The 13,317-nt window shown below is 47.7% G+C and overlaps 5 protein-coding genes across 5 annotated transcripts; 1 reads left to right on the forward strand and 4 right to left on the reverse strand.

Moving 5' to 3' along the window:
- Positions 1-2,781: 2,781 nt before the first annotated feature.
- EJ05DRAFT_295003 (uncharacterized protein) lies at positions 2,782-4,632 on the reverse strand. The gene has a single exon (XM_033740550.1). It carries the CDS (start codon positions 4,344-4,346, stop codon positions 3,045-3,047), a length of 1,302 nt encoding a protein of 433 aa, XP_033595044.1. The 5' UTR covers positions 4,347-4,632; the 3' UTR covers positions 2,782-3,044.
- Positions 4,633-6,620: 1,988 nt separating this feature from the next.
- EJ05DRAFT_295013 (uncharacterized protein) lies at positions 6,621-6,988 on the forward strand. Its single transcript, XM_033740551.1, has 2 exons — positions 6,621-6,670; positions 6,722-6,988. Exons 1-2 carry the CDS (start codon positions 6,664-6,666, stop codon positions 6,937-6,939), a joined length of 225 nt encoding a protein of 74 aa, XP_033595045.1. The 5' UTR covers positions 6,621-6,663; the 3' UTR covers positions 6,940-6,988.
- Positions 6,989-7,172: 184 nt separating this feature from the next.
- EJ05DRAFT_295026 (uncharacterized protein) lies at positions 7,173-7,907 on the reverse strand. The gene is made up of 2 exons (XM_033740552.1): positions 7,713-7,907; positions 7,173-7,658 (listed from the first exon to the last, which is right to left on the reverse strand). The coding sequence occupies exon 2, from the start codon at positions 7,614-7,616 to the stop codon at positions 7,215-7,217; it is 402 nt and encodes a 133-aa protein (XP_033595046.1). The 5' UTR covers positions 7,617-7,658; positions 7,713-7,907; the 3' UTR covers positions 7,173-7,214.
- A 3,209-nt stretch (positions 7,908-11,116) lies between these two features.
- On the reverse strand, positions 11,117-12,322 carry EJ05DRAFT_295082 (uncharacterized protein). The gene has a single exon (XM_033740554.1). It carries the CDS (start codon positions 12,106-12,108, stop codon positions 11,500-11,502), a length of 609 nt encoding a protein of 202 aa, XP_033595047.1. The 5' UTR covers positions 12,109-12,322; the 3' UTR covers positions 11,117-11,499.
- EJ05DRAFT_295081 (uncharacterized protein) lies at positions 12,323-12,933 on the reverse strand. The gene has a single exon (XM_033740553.1). It carries the CDS (start codon positions 12,871-12,873, stop codon positions 12,538-12,540), a length of 336 nt encoding a protein of 111 aa, XP_033595048.1. The 5' UTR covers positions 12,874-12,933; the 3' UTR covers positions 12,323-12,537.
- Positions 12,934-13,317: the final 384 nt, after the last annotated feature.

Genomic DNA, 13,317 nt, shown 5'->3' on the forward strand with positions numbered 1-13,317 from the left:
GAATCAGCCAACACTCCGTTAAAGTGTGAAATATTATTCACAAGCGAGATCTAGTAGCCTTGCAATTGTAGCGAGCTTTGGTGGCTTTATCGTTTCTGTGTCCTTTGTGACCACACCCCAAAACCGACTCACCCTCGATTGTTTAAAGTATATATAGTACTTTTCTGATAGGTATTTTATATATTTTTATACCTAAGTTATGCTGTTCGCGTTACTACCCTCCATGTTACTTATGGTCACGGAAAAATGCCGGCCGACAGGCAGGCCTCGAGCGGGAGGACTTACTTTTGATCCCGTATACGATGATCAATAACTGCCCCTGCCGCCTTGCCCCCTGTCAGAGGCTCTGCCGTTGCTGGCGCTTACTGGGCAATCGGAGTGCTGGTGACGAAGACACCCCTTCCGGTTCCCTTGTTTGTAAACACCGCCCCAATCCAACGCAGCGTCTTTTTCTCCTCCTTTAGTCCAATCATGCTTGTAACACGACCATCTTTTGATACTGTTGCGCAGCTGCAATGGCCTGTAAGTGCTACCTTATGGAACTACTAATACAGATTCTTACGACGGATTCAGGCTCTACATGCCAAAGGAGCTGATCTTCTTGGTTTCGAATTTAGGAGATCTTTTGAGCCATCTTTATTGTGGCTTACTTAAACCAGGTATCTTGCACTCCTCCGATAGGCGTGGGTAGAACAATAAGAAGCCACATATGGGGGTGTTGACTTCGCGTAGAAATGTGTTGCCACCCAGCAATTGAAGCTTTATTTTAGAGTATTGTTACAACATTCTCGTGATAACGATGCGTTTGACCCGGCCGTATTCGTCGTATCACCTGTGCAGCAGGTAGTACTAGCCAGCACGAACTCATCGAAAAGCCCATCTGCATGACGCTAATTCGCCGGCCACCGCTACTAATAAAGATGCCATAGCATCCACTCGCTCGGTCAAAAATGAGATGAGGACCATTAGAAGTGGAAGCATTTCGAGATCTATTGTGGACCAGTCTGATATCAACGTGAAGGCCGTCCGTAGTACCTTCACCATCACGCCTTATGCTTATTACACCGTAGTGTTATATTTACTAGAGCTAGCTGCTATCTGAATGGAGATGAGTAGTCTTAATTCCTGAAAGGGGTAGCTCGGGATGTGTATCACAACACGGACGGCACTTTTATTCAGAACTAGGTAGGCGGGCCTTCCATCCCTGTCCAGATTCCTGATACCGTGCTCGCTGATATGCGCCGTGCAGCCTAATTAAGGTTGTGACTCTAGTCATTCTCGGGGAGCAGTCTCTGCGGGTAGGCTGGGGGTGTCGTTCTTTCCAGCTGGTGAACAGAGTCGACCCCCTCGAGGTTGGCACCAGGCTTGGCTGCAAAGCCCCCCAGCATCGTAAAACTACCCTTCATCACACTCATTCTCCCTTCGTTATGAAGCTCCTCACAGCACGTGAAATTGTCCTACATTATTACCCTCATGTCTCCATCTAATCATGAGAAGCAACCATAACCACAAATCGACAGTACGGCCTCAGGGGCGTCAGTCCTTACCCACTGCTGTGTATCTCCAGTCTTCCTAGTCCCACGACAACCAAACTTTATCCCCAACCGCCATCATCATGAGAGGTTGGCGAAGTGCTCTATTGATCATTGTGGTCACAGTATTAGGTCTAAACCTCCTGCTCCAGAATGTGAACCTTCTCGAGATTTTTAATTTCGAAGCGATCCTCCTGTTGATACTCGTGGCACTTATTCTAATTTTTGCCCTAAGTTGGGTAGTATTCCATTATACATTGGGGGTTATTATGCGACTGTAAGACTACCAACTTTGATATATGCACTCGACTAACTCTATACGAAGGTGGCAAGATGGCCATGGACATAATGGGAGAGAGAGAAGCGAAGTGTGAATGACTATGGGCTTTGCGAACCTGCTGCTATGGAACCTGCTGCTATGGAACCTGCTGCTATGCGTTCAATTTTTTTCGAAGAAGAGCGTACTCCGATACCGTTTAGAGCTTCGTGGCCCCAATTGTATAGCGCAGGACATTTATCTGATAACGAACGAAGATGTGTTACGCCTTGCTCACGCAATTTATCCATCGTGTTGATATGGGGTGGGACAATCTGGTACCTGTTTCCTAGAAGATGTACGATATCATACACGCTGAACGCGTTAATATTGAGTTCTCTAGCTAGAATTTCCACGAGAGCAGTGAATGTGATTTTCAGCTGTTCCTCGTCCGTGTTAACCGTGCGATCTGGTCGGTTCTCTAGTAGTAAATGGGTGTACAAATGCAGCTAACGCCGTTAGAGATGTAAGGGCTCCAGTTAAAGCTTGACTTCTGTCGACGACATGCTTTGATGTGAACAAGAAATTTTATGGCCTGACAGATAAGGCAACCAATGAGAAGCAGTACATCTTTTAATATAATGTGTAGCGGCTGGAGAGACATGTTGGATTCAAGAAGGCACCGAAATGGAGGTATACTAATCGGTGGGTGGCACTATGAGGAAGACACTCCTTCCGGTTCCCTTGTTTGTAAAGCCGGTACTTTGTATTATGAACAATGTAATAAGTGACAAGAGCATTGGTCTCACCTATGAATCGATTGGGCAGCTTAGGCGAATCCTACCGGTACACGCCATGGGTGTAGGTAGCTCCTATTCAGAATAGCGAGCCTTTAGCAATATGACCCGTCGTTACAGTTCTGTCATTTCGAAACCTGCATAAGTGGCTCAAGGATAAACGGACCAAAAGGGTCTCTTTGCATAATATCACAGTCTCCAGTGACCTCAAAATCGCCTTAGTTCAATGAATGAGACGCAAGTATTCTAGACATTTAGGAATTTAAGTAAAGCTCTAGCTATTGTCCTTTCCAAATGAAATATGCGTTAAGATGGAGTTCCATCACCATTTCCAATTTTCCTTTGATCGTCCACCTTCCACGACGTCTTTCCAACTTGTTTTCAACTCGACAGCAACGCCCTCGAAATAATAAGACAGGTGTACGAGAGGTCCAGCTCAACATGCCAACCACACAATACTCAATAGAAGGCCCTAACATAATCTCCTCCGACCTCTCTCTCATCCACATTCGCCAACTCATGGATCTTCTCAACACGAATCACATCCAAGCCCTTGCCTAGAGCGCTCAGCGCATCGCTCCTAACAACACATGAAAACACCATATCCCACCCCTGAACGCCTGACGCATAGAATGCTTCGGCGGCCGCACTCTCTCTGCTCCCGAATCTCAGTACCTTGAAGACCTTCTCTGTCGGACTCGGCCCTCGTGCACTAAAGTCCGGAGCCAGATCCATGTATGCTGAGAGCACGACAATGTATACGAGCGACGTGTTCTCCAAATTATTAGCCACAGTGTGCGTACAAGTCGTAAAGACGTGACTAGCCCATACTCTTGTAATGCTGGCGTTCAGGGGCGAGATGGAGCGGCCCTCGACTTCGGTGCTCAGGTACTCCGTCGCGCTGGCAAGCTCGCCACGTTTGCACAGGGACAGCATGTGTGACTCATCGGACGCGGCCGGCCAGCGGTACCAGACTTCGATTTCGGCAGCGCGCAGGAGTGACGAGTGTTTGGCGAAGTCATAGGAGCCGGCGTTGTGGAAGGTGATGTATATTCTCTTGTTGAATATAGTGCGCACGAGTTTCTCTTCGGGCCTGTTGTCGTCTGTGTAGACTACAGGAATGAGTTCTGAGTGGGAGGTAATGATCTCAGAGCCATTCAGGGGGTCTGTTGGAACTGGATGCATACCACCAACATGTTCAAATGGAACCATACCTGGAGGTAAGGATGATCTGAGTGGCGCCCCCTGAGGTGGTGGCGGTGGAATGTAAGGGCTCTTACAAGGCCTCATGTTCTTTGGTGAGAATGCGGGGGGATTGCGGTGCACGAGTGGTGTAGGCGCCTGATTCGTAGACACAGGCATTGATGACCTGGGAGCTGTTCGTGCTAAATTGGCATTGGGGACAGGACCAGGTGCAGAGGGTGCCTTCGTGATTTTTGGTTCGTGGGACAGGGTTGCGGTGTTTGGTCTCATCGAGGTTTGCAGCGTCTCCTCGTCTTGCTTGTCCTTCGATGCAAGGGACACTATTGGCCGTCTGCTCTTGAAGGCAGTGTGAGGACTCTGCGCCGCAGCGCTTGCGTGGGTGGCATTGAGCTCATTATTACGTGAAGTTCCTGTTTCGATCGAATCCTTAGTTTGAGGCGTGTATACATACGCTGTGTCTATACCGTTCCGAGTCTTTCTTTCTGTGGAGACCTGGCACCCATCGTCGTAAGGCGTGTTGATTGCGTCGACAAATACCATATCTTCGTCGTTCCTCATTGTCAGTCGGGTTGATCGATGAAAAGGAGTTGGTTGGATCGTAGAAGATTGATTTAGCTTTGGACTACTCTACATGTGTGATGACGAGCGATTCTTATATCCCATGATGAGATAAGCGCCCAGGTGCCGATGTGTTGGTGCAACGATGCCTCACTTTAAAGCTCGATATCATGGTATAGATAGGGTCCATATTGTGAGGCAACGCTAAACCGAATTGATACTTCGAGACGACCCCCAGGTAGCGACGGCGAGGCCATACATCCCATACCCAGTGCATACCAGCATTGACAGGTATGACCAGTCCAAGGCTGCTGCATTGCTGTTGCATTGTTAATGCTCCGAAGCACGCTGTACGTCCTCGGAAGCCAGCTCCTTGGTAACCAATTAGGGATAAACATTACACTTGGTATGTGCTGGCAAGGGAGCAACTCGGCTACGCCCTCACTACAGTTATTTGAGGACAGCCAATGCTTCATACCTGGGAGGCTTAGACACACCAGTCGGTGAGCTCCCTCTGCATGGCGGTAGACCGCTCAGAACAAACCGCTGTTTTTTAGCGCCCAGCTTTCGGACTTCCCCACGCCATGGCGTCCACTTTCTAAGATGAAGCTTAAGAGTACCAGTCAGCATGACCTCATCGAAAAGCACATCTACATGATATGATCGGACGTGCACCGCCCCCCTCCTATCTGTATAGCTCATGAATTTGTTTTTTTCCGAAAAGACACAACCACCCGGGGGTCGCAAGACTCACCGATCACCGATGTGTCTATGGGTACATAGGAGTAGCGATGACTAACCCGTTAAGGACTTATAACCCATTCTTAATGACAGGGGTAGTCTCATTAAACCTGGTAAGTGGCTTTATGCACAGCTAAAGGATCTTCGAGACAGGTTGGCATGTTAGAATGAGGATTATGTATGAGGATCCGACCAGGCATCCACGCGATCGCTCTAAGAGAAAGTGTGATGGAAAATGATTCTGCTTGTTCTGTAGAGAACGGGACAACGAGTGTGATTCACTTGTCTCGAAAACAGGCTATCAAGTGTATAAAGCTAGCAACAGCAGAGCCCCTGACAGGATGCACGCAGCACTGGCGGCTGGTGTGCGACAAGGCGGCAGGGGCAGCTTCATGCATTGCTCGAGCGGGACTACGGATCGTCGTATACGGGATTAAAAGCAAGTCCTGCCGCTCGAGACCTGCCTCCCAACCTGCCATTCTGTGGAGGAATTGGATACTGAGGCTATAGTTTCTACCAAGTCAGACTTGGTTAAGACTCAGCTGGATGTATATAAAAGTCTGGCAGAAGGTTGGATTGCTTATATCATGCGACACATGGAGGTGCCAACCCCTCACAAGAAACTTCCATGATCGCTAGATGCATCATGATCTGACCATAGAGGGTATCCCGAAAAAAAAACCACAGACGCTCTTATCGCCCCATTGTGTTCAAAACTTTGCACCGAAATGCTCCTTCGCATACTGTTAACACGTCTAACAGAGCCTCTGGTCGGCATACGGGTCTCCTTTACACTCCCCTTTGATTGCTGTAACACGAATTACGCCGATGCAGCCGTTCTTGCTAGACACTTTGAACTCAAACATGGCCTCGACAAAAAGCACAAAGCACAGGCTCAATTCTGGGTGTTTGTTTGGTCGACAGGCCGAGGTAATATACTGTATCATATGGTCCAACGCGTTCTTGCGTCCATGCGCTTGCAGCATCCGATCAGCGAAGCAGCGTTTTGCTTCTTGACCAGAATTACATCCTTGCATATCTTGGAGCGTACTGCATTGAGCTGTTCCGCGGTTGCGCGAGGGCACTGCAGCCCCGGCACGCACCCACATCACATCCCTGATAAATGATCTCCCATTCTGACTCGTCATGATTACGGTATGCAAGCCACTCGACACCCCGGGACCCTCAAAGGAAACCATCTCTAATGCATTTGTTTTCGAGCATTACAAGACCTGCATAGATGTTCTTTACTCCCGCCGCAAGTTGCGATGGTAAGATGGATCTAGAGTCTGGCTGCAAGAGTAGTCGGGACAGTAACTTCCCGACTGGATAATCAATGTATTATCATGACAGAGTAGTGCGGGCATAATATAAATCGAGTTTAGAGGCCTACAGCATGGATAGAATAGACACGGTAGCCCGGGGTAAAGCTACTCTTGGCAACAATTTGTTGCCAAGAGTAACTTTACCCCGGCTGAAGAGCTTCCACCGCCCCAACTTCTCCTTCTCCTCCTTTAGTCCAATCAATTATCATGCCTGTAACACGACCATCTTTTGATGCTGTTGCGCGGCAGCAATGGCCCGTAAGTGCTACCTTATGGAACTACCAATACAGATTCTTACGACGGACTCAGGCTCTACATGTAAAATCCGCCTTATTTTAGGCGTTATGATAGGTTCCATTGGTGTCAACGTCTTATGTTATATCTACGAGAGGACATTTTTAACCAGACGAAGTGCATGTTTATTTTTGTTCTTCGGCCAGTTGCCAGCTAAGGACCCTATTATTAGCGATGCCGTAGGGTGTCCTTTAGTCCTAGATTGCAACAGCTGGCATAGCTCAGAAGTTTGAACTGAAATCGACTGATTTTAACTAATGTTAATCGCCTATGCCTCAAAACAACATTTAATATACGTGATTTTGGCTTATTTCGACTGATTTTGATCGCGCATGCCTCAAGACAACACACAATACACGTAATTTTAACTAATTTTAACTTATTAATCACGCGGACTAAGCAGGATCTAAGACTGAACTTCTGACTCTCAACCTTAGACTTTTGACTCTTGGAAGTGTGGCCCTCGGACACCTACCGTCGACGATAGTCTTAGGTCAGGATGATGTTATTAACCGACTTCCCACACGAGTTTCTCGAATGTGATAGGCTGATGATTAAGCTTGAAAGGACCCAGCTTCGGACCGGCACAAGGTGGGAGTAAACGATGACCCGAATGCAGATGACTGACTGATGGCATTTGCTGGAGAATATTGCGGGCCACGATACAAAGGGGAAAGGGCTCTTCTATGACTATCGTCAGGAGATGTGAAGTCGGAAATTGATGCTCTCGCTTCCAGGACGGATTATTCACAACTCCGAAGTACCCCCGGTTTGAACTGTACACTTCACCCTCGAAGTCGTCTACAGCGCGAGGATTTATTCTGTCATGTCTCAGCTGTCGATCTTGCTTTCCACCATAGTGTCTTCTCATGTCTCTCCCTTTCCTCTTCCTTTTTCCTGGGAGGTGCATGCTACCTGCCTGGAGATGTGTAACTACAGCGGCTCAGACTTCCTATCAAACAATCAGCTCAATTCTGTGCCTATATTTGAAGCTGAAATGAAGTACTTCAGTTTACCCTGCTGTATATTTGAACTGGACTGTCAGTTCTAGTAGTAGAATTGAAGTTGACTGAGTTGAAATGAAGTTTAGTAGGTGGTCGAAGAAAATCGTGAATATAGTCAAAATATAGCATATTTAAGGCTATATAGATAATTTTTGTATACCTTTTCGTACACCTAGACGTAAGTCGTCTAAACCGTCTATGTTTCTAGTATAAGCTCGGCGGTATAATCTCGGCGGTATGATCTCGGCGGTATAAACTCGGCTCGGAATGGAATATCATTTTTCCGGTATGCCGTAATGCCTAACCTCCTAGGCCACCTATAGTCTACCCATATACATATACGAATATACTAAGTATATATATACTTCAGTTCAGTCCAATTATTTACAGTTCAGTACTATCTTAAATTGAAGTTGAATTGAAGTTGAACTGATTGATAGGAAGTCTGGTGTGGCCTGATTAGGGTACTTTTCTTGTAGGCTAGGAAGTAACCCTTCTTGACTCTATAGGTAACGAATCCATTAACAGAGATAGCGCCACACGCGCTGTACGTCTGGCCATGATTAATGCGAGCAGATTGCGTAGGTGTCTCTCCACGAGGAGCCCTACCTCGCCTCATCCACCCTGTTTTCTCGTTGAAGATAATCTCATCAATGAATACAAGGCGCTTAGTAGGTAACTGGGCAATATCCTCACGATAGGAGCGACGTGCAACCTTAGAGCGGTCAGAGCTAATACGCTGTAATAGCCGCCGAGTCTATCCTCGCTTTTTTGTCAGGTTACTATCTCGAGCTCTTTATATAGCCAATCTAGATTATACCTCAGGCGCTGGACTGTCGATATAGATACCTGAGACTTCTCTACGGTAATAGTAGTTGGCACGTCGTGCTCGAGGATAAACCCTACCAGGTAGGCCTACTATCCATACACGCGACTGTAAGCCTAAAACACCGGAAATATATGAAATAAGGGCTATACTAAGTCCTAGATGGCCTCAAAAACCTACCGAATACGTATATTCGGTAATTACGACGCGTGGGCGACGAGTATACGACAAAATGCCAAAACATGCGAGTGCCAAGCTCGTCCGGTTCTAGGAAAACGACGGATTGACCCCTGGGTTGGCTCGTGTCTCAGCAATTCCTCACAATCGTGCGTTACCTGCCACCGGTTTCCGGCAATCAAACTCGGGGATGTGGGAAGGTTTCGAATCAGCCTGTCGTGGGGGGCAACTCGTTCCTGTATATTATGCCCGCACTACTTTCTGTCTTTTTCATGGTAACTAGCAACATACGCTATAGGTATCCCGGCCAATGAAACAGAGGTCAGGCAGATCAACACAGGGATTTACCCTTACTCAGAAAGCCCGGAAACTTTTCACTGTCACCTTTGGCGCCGAAATTTGTCAAAGGTGACAGATTTCGGCGCACACAATTCAAATTGGTGGGAATAGAATTCTTTGTGGGTTTACGACGCCAGTACCTATCGTCGAATTAACTTCCTCCTCGAGCACGACGTGCCAACTACTATTACCGTAGAGAAGTCTCAGGTATCTATATCGACAGTCCAGCGCCTGAGGTATAATCTAGATTGGCTATATAAAGAGCTCGAGATAGTAACCTGACAAAAAAGCGAGGATAGACTCGGCGGCTATTACAGCGTATTAGCAAGTAGGTACAAGTGTTGTCTAGAAGGTGGCGATAAGCTCCTGGGTGATACAAGAGCTTCTCAAATATAGTAGAACTGCCTGATTTTATAACACAAAGTCAGCCTCGCTAGACAGGTGCAAATAATCACAAGCGGGACTTAAAAGACGCCCCTACCGTTTGTATCATTTGCATGGTGCACTATACTTTCTTACTAGCGGACGCTATGATTGATGGAGGACAAGCACTGTATTGTTTACTGAGTCCTCCGCCATAGGTCCACTGGTTGCCTACTTACTGAGCCTCAAACGTCGATATCCCAGAGAGGCGTCCTGCGCGCCCTGTAGCTCTCATCACTAAAGGAACCAAGAGAGGGCGTGTGGCATCAGGCATGATCCATCGATACTTCCCACTGTGTGCATGCTCATTTCTCCATTCCAGGGGCGCTCGAAAGCAATCGAGGTGACCGAGCATCTTGCTGGGACATGCTACGGCGCACGAAGCTCAGTGGAAGAGGGGAACGAGGTTAAGGCGTGCATCTAGACTGCGCGGTGCAGGCATTCGGAATGTGTGTGACACCCCATCATCTCTTGGGGGATAGACAGGGGCGCAATTTGTGAAGCGTCTTAAGCGCCCTTCCACATTACGGCTATCTTTAGTACCAGGAAGAAAAATGGGCCGGACCACGACCAGTGCAGTGTGTTCATGTCTGCTACCATTAAACTGGATGGTTTGGATAACAGTCTACACAAGGAGAGTGGTGTGAAATGTCAGGATCAATCACGCAAGGGTAGTAGACAGGAAAGCCTACCTTATATAGATTCGTCTCACCATACGCTTCGAGTAGTTACAAGCTAACAACGAGTTACTGACAAGCATGGCTGCTCCCACGGTCCATTTCTTACCTCAAATTGTCAGATCAATTTCTTGAGGGCCTACCGAGTATGAGATATCAATCATTACCCGTTACGAAGATCATCTTCTAACATGTATGCAATGCAAACCCAGGCGTCTTGTCTTCTGCCCTGAGGGCACAGCCCTGGCTCGCACCTTACTAAAGACCTTTGACACGGGGGATGGAGAACTTCTTTATGATCCGTAGACTTTTTGGTCTTCCCTTCGTGGGGCGACGAAAGAATCAGAGATGGGGCTATCGCTATGTACTTGCAGGGATGGACATTCACAGTCTTCAGTTACCGAATGCGGGAATCGTTTAATGGCTTCCCTGACGCCGTTACAGGTGATCTCAGCATGTCGCGTTCTTGTGCGGGCAATGAGCAGATTCATTTGGTAAATCGTTGGTACTCTTTTCGCGTTCGCCTCAGGACCAGCAACAGTCTCATTCGTCACGATGCAAGCATGGAAATGATTCTTCATTTGAGATTTGTCGGGTAGTTTGCAGAGACTCCCTTGGACGGCGATGACAATCTCCTCAATCCGCGAGGTAATTATCCAGCTCACATGCGGGAAAGCCACGCAATGCTGATATTGCCTCGTACAGATGCAAATGCAACCCTCAATACGTCGACTCCGGTCTCACGAAATCCGAATTCAGATCATCTAAGCCCTAGCACAAGACTTGAAGAGGATATTTGGCCTACAAAGTTCGCTTTCGACAATAGGTCTTCTTTTTCTTGATCCTTGTCGAAGCAGGAATCTGTCCATGATAGCATTCATTTCGAGAAGTGGATCTCCTAGCTAAGTGAGCTGAACGAGACGGTTCCTTGACATGGGGGAACTCGAGACCAGTCAAAATATCTAGATGTAGACCCCATTCATGACCTCGTTCAAACAGTATTCTGTGAATTAGTTGCCAACGTTTCCGGAGTCATTCTCGAGCGACTTGCGAGACGATTGCTCTTCAACAGCCGTGGAACCGTACATTCAAGCATTAACCTCGCTCTCTCTTTGGACGTGCATCTTGCGACAGGCTCAAAATTTGAGCTCAGATTGAGCTTGAATGGATTCGGATTGCAGCATTGCAACTCTGACCACTCTTGTCTCCGGTTGATATAGATATCTGCGGCTGCAACTTCTCCATATACAATCGGATACAATTCGTGGGCTTGGATTAGGATTGTATGATTAGTCACCCTGAAAGTACGAAATCAAGGCTGATGGATAATCATGTCTGCTGACCAGCTTACAGTAGTATTCGCGAAGTAAGGTCAAGATATCCACATTCGTCTCCAATGCAATGACGATTCCTGCGGCTTTGTCTGCGAGTACTTTGCCCTACCTCTTCCTCAACAGTCATTTCAAGCCACTTCAAGAACCATCGCCATCCCTCCGTAGCCCAACGACAGAACATTAGATGTGTTGAGAGGCTCGATCGCAGGCACTCTTCTGGTGATGTGAAAGCCAAGCCACTTGGCCGAACGCTTGATGCAGTGAAATCCTTATAACGGTGGTATAAATCGCGACCCCCTTTTGTGACTATCCAGAGGGTAGTGCCTTCGATTACATCAAACTGATGGTGGATTGCAGCTGGTTGGATGGACCATTCCTGATGATTACCCAAGCCGTTCTCCTCAGATTTCTTGGTCGCGGTCCGTAGATTGTAACATAGCTGGAACTGCCGTCCGCTTCGGCCTAGCTCTGTTGTGACAGGTCCACGTGGTGCTGATAGAGTAGTCTGCTCCATGAAGGCACTGAATTTGAGATCATCTGGTTCGTACTTCAACCCGAATGCTAAAATAAAGTCCAAGTACGCTGGCATGACCTCATGATACGAGAGAACGTTTGTGAGCATGCTTCTGGACACCTTTAGAGCCGCTCTGCTGTGAATACCGTATATGTAGCTGCTAAAGATTAGTGCTTTGCTAAATCCCGTGACGAATGATACTTCGACTTATGAAATCATTCCACGTGCTCGGTACCAAAATATCATCAATGTGATCTGCCAACCTGGAGATATGTGACCTAGGTCGCAAGCCAGTTGCCTATACAAAGCCTCATATATTAACATGATAATTTTCAGCTTGTCAAAATCCTCGAAGCTCTTGGCGGCAATCCATGCACCCATACATCGAAGCAATCCAACGAGTCCAGCATGGATGTTAGGTTCCGATCCCTACTCACGCTGGGATACCTATGCGATGAAGGTATGTTAAGATTAAAGATTCTCTGGTCGAAAATGGCATATCTTGAATCGGAATGCCAGGTTGGGAGGCAGGAAAACTTATTTTTGATCCCGTATACGACGATCAGTAATTAGTGCCAGTGCTGCTTTGTCGCACACCAGCCGCCAGTCTGCGAGTCTATCAAGGGTCAAGACGTCCGTCCACAGCTTGGTTTCAGGCATGCTCTGGCGCGGAGCGTAGCTGATGGACAGTCTACAGGATCCCTGCTCCACTGGGCAATCGGAGTGCTGGTCCGGCAAGGAGTGTCCTGGCAACAGTACTGTAACGAAGTCACTCCTTCCGGTTCCCTTGTTCGTAATACAAAGTAGCGCCCGGGGTGGGGCTGCTCTTGGCAACAACTTGCTGCCAAGAGCGGCTTTACCCCGGGCTAGCATGTCTGCACTAGTGCCGGATCATACCGCACTACACCTTTAAGCATCGCCAGCCTAGCGACTTCCACCCAGAAGCAGCCTATCGTAAAACCTAGACCCTATGATGAGAAGATGGATTCAGTGCAGATACGACTGCGGTAGATCGACGACAGTTGCTAATTATAATTCTCAACACAAGTATCAATAGCGCCGGATTCCACCAGATCGCCTACCGCCGAAACGGTGGGTGTCTGCGTTGGTATCACTTAAACTTGAGTGCATGAGGGACTGGAGAATCCGAGTCCACAATCATAGTCTGCCCTCCCCCCGTCCTTACCCACTGCTGTGTATCTCCAGTCTTCCTAGTCCCACTACAACCAAACTTTATCCCCAACCGCCATCATCATGAGAGGTTGGCGAAGTGCTCTATTGATCATTGTGGTCACAGTATTAGGTCTAAACCTCCTG

Source organism: Pseudovirgaria hyperparasitica (assembly GCF_010093815.1).
Source record: "Pseudovirgaria hyperparasitica strain CBS 121739 unplaced genomic scaffold EJ05scaffold_42, whole genome shotgun sequence".
In the NCBI taxonomy this organism is placed as follows: domain Eukaryota; kingdom Fungi; phylum Ascomycota; class Dothideomycetes; order Acrospermales; family Acrospermaceae; genus Pseudovirgaria; species Pseudovirgaria hyperparasitica.

Coding starts and splice junctions, on each gene's coding strand:
- EJ05DRAFT_295003 (XM_033740550.1), bottom strand. CDS start 4,346: ATGAGGAACGACGAAGATATGGTATTTGTCGACGCAATCAACACGCCT.
- EJ05DRAFT_295082 (XM_033740554.1), bottom strand. CDS start 12,108: ATGCTCACAAACGTTCTCTCGTATCATGAGGTCATGCCAGCGTACTTG.
- EJ05DRAFT_295026 (XM_033740552.1), bottom strand. CDS start 7,616: ATGCACCTCCCAGGAAAAAGGAAGAGGAAAGGGAGAGACATGAGAAGA.
- EJ05DRAFT_295081 (XM_033740553.1), bottom strand. CDS start 12,873: ATGCTAGCCCGGGGTAAAGCCGCTCTTGGCAGCAAGTTGTTGCCAAGA.